At 42.9% G+C, this 7627-nt stretch overlaps 1 protein-coding gene across 1 annotated transcript; it reads right to left on the bottom strand.

Moving 5' to 3' along the window:
- Positions 1-769: 769 nt before the first annotated feature.
- Positions 770-7569, bottom strand: PSMG1 (proteasome (prosome, macropain) assembly chaperone 1; the record flags this gene model as incomplete). The annotated part of the gene is made up of 6 exons (XM_010161466.1): positions 770-910; positions 1979-2115; positions 3065-3263; positions 5528-5590; positions 5962-6113; positions 7460-7569. Coding segments are annotated over 6 exons (736 nt in total), but the record flags the coding sequence as incomplete, so codon positions are not given.
- Between the last annotated feature and the right edge of the window lie 58 nt (positions 7570-7627).

Here is a 7627-nt window from a genome sequence, read left to right as displayed (position 1 = left end):
GGAATGCTCCAGCACCTGACCAAGGTCTGAGGCTGAGCTGCCCCACGTTGGCAGTTTCAGGCAGGCACTGCAATTGGGAGCTGCAGCATCTGGAAGCGGGCACCCCTCGCTTCCTGCCAGATGTGCAGGTGGCAGCATCCTGAACACCTGTGACAGCTACTCAGGGAATGCAAGTCACAGCCTTTTCGCGCAGGTCAACACAGATCCACATTCCTGCCTCCTACTGATCTGTAAAGCAAGCTTAATATTATTTTCCACTAATAAGTCTTTTAAAGGTATTGACTATACTTGACTTACTGTATTTTGTATCACCACATACATAAAAACGTATGTGCACGCTTACATGTACACGTATCATTCCTACATCCACAAAAAATTGTGTGTATTTATGTATGTAAGAAGACACAGAGTGTATTTTCTCCCTCACAGACAAATCTTCGAAGAGGATCAAATATTAGGAAAACTTTTATGTCTCAAAACAAGTAAGAAATAGGGGTTCTCATCAGATAGACAGAATTCCTTAACCGCATTTCCTCTTTTATATGTAAAAAGGTAAACATTTAGATAAGACAGTCCCTTCAGGAGGAGAAAAAAAAGTTGCTTTGCGTATTGTCATATTCAAGGTATCTTTCCTAAAATCACTCCAGAAGAAAATCTCCCAAGACTTGCAGAAGAAATACATGTGTTGGTAGTGACGAGCGTGAAAGTAACAAAAATGAGTGCGGAAGTCAGAATCTACTGGAATTTATTCCACTTCTGAGGAAACAACCACAGATGTCCTTTACAGACGAAACTGGAGTTCACAAAAGTGCGGTCTGCATCACAAACGTCCTCCTCAGATATAGATAGTATTGTGAGTTTCATTGGTTGTCAGTAACTTCTTCAAAATCTTTGTGCTTTCAGAAACATCCTGGAAAAAGGCAGAGACAATCAGCATTAGCTACATTGCCAGTAACAAACCAGGACAGCCTCGCTGTCCTCTATTTCAGTTTTTCTGACTCTGAATGTCGATTTGATTAAAATGTTAACTGTGAGCAAAACTCGGGCCTTCCGAATGAAGGTATCCAGAGACCCGCTAAAGGCTCCAAACGAATCCGCAGTTCAGCCACAGAGGGGGATTTGTTTATTTGCATGCCTCCTGGCTCGTATGCAAGAGGAAGAGCCTGCACATTTGCTGCCGTTTTCCTTCGGGGTTTAAAGACTTACACACTACCGTGCTATTTCGCAGGCCAGTAAAAGCTGTAACTCACAATTCCCACATTTAAAGCTGAAATACTTTCAATACTGCAGTACACACAAACCTCTTCTGTCATTTAGATCTACGTTCAACTGGCAACAGTGAGGAGTGTTTTGAACCAACTATGCCCTAATTAAAAACGTTTCAGAAAGAAGCAAACATTTGCTTTAATAGCTGTAACAGCCTTGATTTCAAAGCTGCTTGATTAGTGTAAAACTGTTGAGAGCCATCTTTAGAAATGCAGTCTTAATTCCAGAAAGTAGTTACAGGTCAAAGTAAGTTTCTTGAGAGGCTTTCACGTATGGCACAAGACAGGTGGATACCAAGCTAGAACAGAGCCACCTGGCATATGAATGTACAGTGCTAAAAACCCAACAAATACACCTGAAGGTTTCAACACGAGACACCTCCAAAGAAACCTGGAGCTGAAACAGTCACGAGAAATTACTCCCTGGTACACTAATATTGCTACAAGAGCCTGAAAAGTCAAAAACGAAGTTTTAAGGGAAATTGCAGATTCGTTATTTCTAAGCAGCTTACAAACGCGTGAATTGTTACAGCAGGCACTACACCAGCAAGCCCTGCTCTCCTCCAATAAAGTCTGCACGTTCCTGTACATCACCTCTACCAGCCTTTTCAGGCGGAATCCTCACAGGGGCACATCAACAGCAGGATGCACGAGACCAAGGACAGACCAGACTACACCAAACCTCCCGTTAAGTTTTAGATGTGAAATTTTACCTTGACTAAGCTCTTCAGGATTTTAGAGGACAGCAGAGGCTTGAACGCTTCAACTGTAACCGTGTCCAGCTTGATGACGTCAGTGTAGCACTGATACAACACCGCAGGAATCTGCCATACTTGACAGTAACTCAAAACTAAATACAAAGTCAGAAGAAAATGTGTCAGCAGAGAAGGAATCTCAGTTCCGTGTACGAAATCGCATTTGTTCAGGCCAGAACTTCAAAAGCATGAAAAGTTTATAAATTAACTAACTCAGGAGCCCGACTGCTAGACCAACCATCCCTTGTTCCTCAGGTATGCAAGAAAATAAACCACCAAATATTAGTAAAATGCAGTTGGTATTTCTTCCTGGCAAACACCCTAACTAGAAACAACATTATTGGTAAATAAAAATAATTTAAGCTTCCGTAAAAAAAAAAAACTACCCACACCCAAACAAACACCCAACCACAACCCAACACACACACGCACACAAAATCCCCCAAAACACCAAACAAAAACTCAAAACAAAGTACCAACAAGACAAACTTTTTCTAGAAAAATCATCTGCTTTTAGCCTCTGTCAGACAAGTTTCTCCTCATGATGCTACCACTCATCTGATACTCTGTAATGAAAAGCCTCAGGTTTTTATTCCGTTACAACTTAAAACTGAACCTAACTTTTACATTAGGTCAGTCAGCAGCACCACAAAACATGACTTCACCTGCAAAATGCAGAAAGGACTTCATGAGCCCCAGTTTGGATGCTCAGATGAAAGTAGCTCTTAATAAAACATATTTAGCTCTTAGGTTAAATGCTGAAAAAACCCAATACACTTTGTGAGGCTGTACTGATGAATTCACTAGTACTATTTGCTAGGACTTAGGCACGGAAGGGGTAAAAGAATTTGTGGGTGGTTTTGAATTCTGTCCCCATTTTACAAGGCAACATGCAAGATGCCAAACCGTTACGAATTAGTTTTCAAAAAATTCATCAGCCAGTTCACACGGTAATGTAAAACTTCTACTTGCAATGGGACATGCTTCGAAGCGAGTTTTGTGCTGCCACCAGCAGCCTTGTAAATAAGTGGAACTGCAAAATACCAGCAGCAGGAAGATCTCTCACGATGTTGGGTTGTTCCAGCAGTGGGCAGCAGACCTGCTCTTTGAATTCTTTTGTCTTCAAGGCTTTCAGAAACGGAGATGGAAGCGTTAAAGTGGATTCCTGAGTTTTGTAATCAGCTACAGGACACGTTGAAAGAATGGTTACTTGCAAGCCCTCCTTTCGCATACAGCCAAAAACCTGAAATAAAAAGTATTAATACATCAGCAAAATCTATCTTCTCACAACAGCAGCGTAAAACCACAAAGAGGCGTTTCAGTGTCAGTGCAGACGGCAATGGGCAGTTTAATTCAGGTCTGCAGGACTAGCTAACATTTGAATTGCAACTTTCAGGCAGAAATTTCATGTGCATTGCTCTTGGGATGGAGATTAAAAAAATCCAAAAGAACAACTAAGGAATTTACGAACTCTACTGATTTTCTTGAGAGGCTTTAGGTTTTCAGCACTTTCTATTCACCTGCAAATGTATTAAGACTTTCTATTTTTACTGATGGTGATTATCGAAAGAAAAAGGACTCCAAATAAAACCAGGCTGCTTGTGACAGGAAGGCAACTTGCTAAGCTGCAAGAGATTTGAAACGGAAATCGTGCTCCCCAGTATTTAGAAGTCTTCATTTAAAATGCCCAGATTTTATCTAATTCCATTCAAGCTGAACTGAGAAAGAGAACCTTAATTTTGCCGGTTTTCCTCAAATGCAACGAAACACATTTCAAAAACGTTGCCCAAAACACTTGTGAATGCACGGCACGCTGCCACCAAACACCAACACTGTGCACAGCCTTCCAACATCTTTAAAGAGCGCACGTCAAAACGAGAAGCACGACGAGCCCACACCCTCCCTTTACAGTCCTCTTCAGACTGAGGATCGATGAGAAAACAGGGAATTTGGCAAAGGGTACAGCAAGTTGCCTGTTTGTGTATGGTATTCATCAGAGAAGGGAAGCTGACTGTTGCGTGTTCCCGCTGTAGCATAAAACTGCCACAACTTTTCAGAAGCGCAGGTATTTTCAATTTACAGGACAGTTTCTTTGTTGGAAACGCTGGCTGGTGTGCATTACTACGAACCTCCAGCCTGCGTGTTCTCGTTTCATCAGCGATTGCTCACTGAGACAACCCAGAAGGAACAACCCAACTGGTGGACTGTGAAGACGCTCAGTGAACGAGAATTTATGAAGTGCGGGGTCTGTAACTCACGTGAAAAGCAGAAGACCACCAGCACATCATTTCTGCTGTGTGTTTAAAAACACCAATAACCACAAACTCTAAAAATACTCAAGAGCACTGACGTGGTAAAACTGCACACTCCTACGGTTCAAGAACACCCGCATCTGAAATAACACACATGTGCAAACAGCTGGAAGAACACAAATGGAGAAGACAGCAAAACCACAACCATCTTCCTTTTGTAATCCCAGTGCAAGGACGTGTGGACTACAGCAAAACCAGAATGCTTTAGGCCTTAAGCCATGGAACTACAGAAGACTAGTTTTCCACAAAGTTGGGTCTGAAATCCCTGAGTCATTCAGTGAAATTACTCCAGTCTTCCATCCTCTTTGCCTTCCCATAACCTCTCTGGCTCCCTCACAATGAGATGCTCATAAGGTTCTCCCTCACGACCAAGCCACCCCCTTCACGTGCGGGCTAGGCTCTGCGGGTATCACCCAGCTCGGGCTGAGGACCTGCCCTCAGAGGACACACTGCTTTTAAGCTCACCCTCCGTCATCTCTAGCCACAGCCTTACATAACTTCAGTGTAACATAACAGCTTTAGAATCGCTGCTTGTTCATCAGAGCAGCTGAGATTTAAAGGAAGGTGGGTTAGCAGACAGACAGCAAGACAAAACAGTCCATCCTTCCTTGAGCAAACAAGCAACCTTTCTTTGGACAGTCACCCAAATCCATACAGAAAATCAACAGCCAGAATATCCCTCCCTGCGGTTTGACCTTATTAAAATCGACATGATGGTATTTGGAGGGACCCGAATGACCCACCAGCGTTCATGGACCTGAATGCTGCTGGGGTAATGCACTTAGCACGCTGAGTCTATGAACGCGTGGGACAGGCGCCGCTCTGGAGGCACCTTCCTTTAGAGTTCCTCCTTGTGAACGGAACAGAACGCACGCACTAGTAAAGACGGCAGACGGTAGGGTTTCCTAACAGGTTTGCCTGGCGATCCTTTGGCAGCCGTGCAAATGCGGTTACATTGTTAGTTTTAAGAAAGGATTTCCCAGAGCTGAAATAAGCCACAGAAAACTTCAGCAAAAGAGAAAAATGGTTTTGAAAGTAGTGCAACAAAACTGAAGCTGTCCATTTGTTGAGTACTTAAGAAAAGGAAGCCACAGGGAAAGCAGTTGTTTAAAACGTTACCATGTCTAGAGTATCAGAGAGGAAGATCCCCACCCCTAAGGTATCATTGCTCCATTTGCTGTTTTGCCAGTTTTACCTTTTCAAGCCACTGGAACTGCTGATCCTCAGCAATGTAGCAACTACACTGGCACAACAAAACCTAAAGGGGAAAAAAAAAAAAAAGGTGGTTTGAAGAGCCCAACAGCAGCTCATCATCACATGTCAAGATGGTATGACTGCAGCCAACCACCCGTTCAGTCTCCCTGAGCTTCTTCAGCAATAGTTCAACAAGAATTTTCCACTCACAACTGATGTGAAGCAATGTCATACATCACCTTTGTACTCAACTTCTCAGGCCACAACTTCAAACCATGTTAGGGAGCATAATGACCCTTCACATTTTTTATGAGATTAATCCAGAATACAGGAGCCCAAATGCTTTGTTGCCCTGAGCAGGGTAGGGGGTGGATGAAGGCTGCTCTCTTCTTCAGAAAGCTAAAACACAGAGGGATTCACGCACGAGACACTCACTGTTGGATCTGATATTAATCGGTAGAACAAACAAAAAGAATCTGTCGGGAGGACATTTGTTGTGCTGGATGTTCGACACCACTCGTTCCACAGCTTCACAACTCCAATAACTTCCCAGCATACAGAATCCAGAATAAAAGAAGAGAGGAAAGCTGAAAAAAAATAAAATAAAATAAATGCTGTTAATTTATAAAGAATAAAATCTCTGTTCTACAAATAAATACCCAAACCAAACTAGATTTCTTTGCAATCTCCAGTTAAAAAAAAAGTACTAACTTTTTTAAACCAACATACACTTATAGACCAAATACAGCAAAGATCAAGACTGTGAGTAACCTCACCACATCGAGACTTACAAGGTAAAGAGCAGTCCTACATACAGCGATCCCTAATGTCAAAGACACGTATTATCAGGTATAATGTCACTACAGTCAACTTTGATTTCTTTCATATACAGTGAGGATGTAAATATTAAGTCTCTAATACTTCTTGACATACCAGATACAACAGATTTCTTAAAAAAAAAAAAAAAACAAAACCATAAAGCTCTGAACCAGCAAGGCAGAAGTGTTACACTGGCTCTAGGAAGCAGAGGCAAGAGTACGCATGACTTAGTGGCAAAAAGAGGTCTTAAAATCAAATGATCATAAACCAGATTCCTGTCAAAAGTTACTGCTAAGAGGAAGACAAATCTAAAATATCTGCAATTATTTTTCAAGGAAAACTGCAAGCAAAGGAAAAACAAGTTAGCAAAGTTAACTTAGGTATCATCTAGATGTGACCTAAAGGTAAGGAAGACTTAAAACTTTTTTACATCCACAGGGAAATAGCTATTAAAAGGCTGAAGACCTCAGTAAGTGTTGTTTGGGAAGGGAGGAGGGTGTTTCAAGACTCTAGGCCTACTGAGTAAATAACCACCTCAAAAGACAGCATTCTGAACAAGTGGGGAAATCAGAATGTGAAAAAAAGGATCAACTGATCAAGAAAAAATTAAAAAAATAGAACGCTGTTCATGAGAAATCAAAAAATTTACAACTTACTGACCCATAATTTTACATTTTGGACAGATCCCTATTTTCAAACACCAGACTGCACTGAGCAACTTCCTACTATGAGAAGGGAACTTTTGCCAATTAACAATCCAGGAGAGCCTACCAAACAAGTGTCAGACAAAGGAAAGGGGGGTTTGTCCCAACTGCAGTGCAAAACAAAAACATGCTATGCTTCTGTCCCTCCACTGTAAGCATGACACCGTGACTTGACAGGAGGCATAAGCAGCCGTACAGACTAACTCCGGTCTTCCCTGGAGAGCCCAGCTGCCTCAGGGTTAAGCGAAGACCTGGACAGCATTAGGTGTCGTTCTCACAGCAGACACCAACGTCAAAACAGACAATGGCAAAGGGAGAGTGCTGGCACACTTGGGTTGTCTCCCAGACCCAGCCAACAGCAGCGGAACAACGGCATTTGGGAGGCTCGGGGGGTCCGGTTTCCCACCCGCCTGCAGCGTTGTGTCCTACAGCTACTATGAACTTAGAGCACGCAAACGGCTCCCCGGCAGGGCTTTCTGTGGGCGCGCCCGACTGCAGGGTCCAGAGAAGGCCGACCTCCCTGGGAAAAGAGGAGAAGGGAGTGGAGCAGCGCTCGCCCGGCTCAGGCCCAGGCCGCC

This window comes from Eurypyga helias, unplaced genomic scaffold, assembly GCF_000690775.1.
Source record: "Eurypyga helias isolate BGI_N326 unplaced genomic scaffold, ASM69077v1 scaffold7951, whole genome shotgun sequence".
In the NCBI taxonomy this organism is placed as follows: Eukaryota; Metazoa; Chordata; class Aves; order Eurypygiformes; family Eurypygidae; genus Eurypyga; species Eurypyga helias.
The sequence above is the reverse complement of the archived record's forward strand: the minus strand, read 5'-3'. Positions and strand labels throughout refer to the sequence as shown.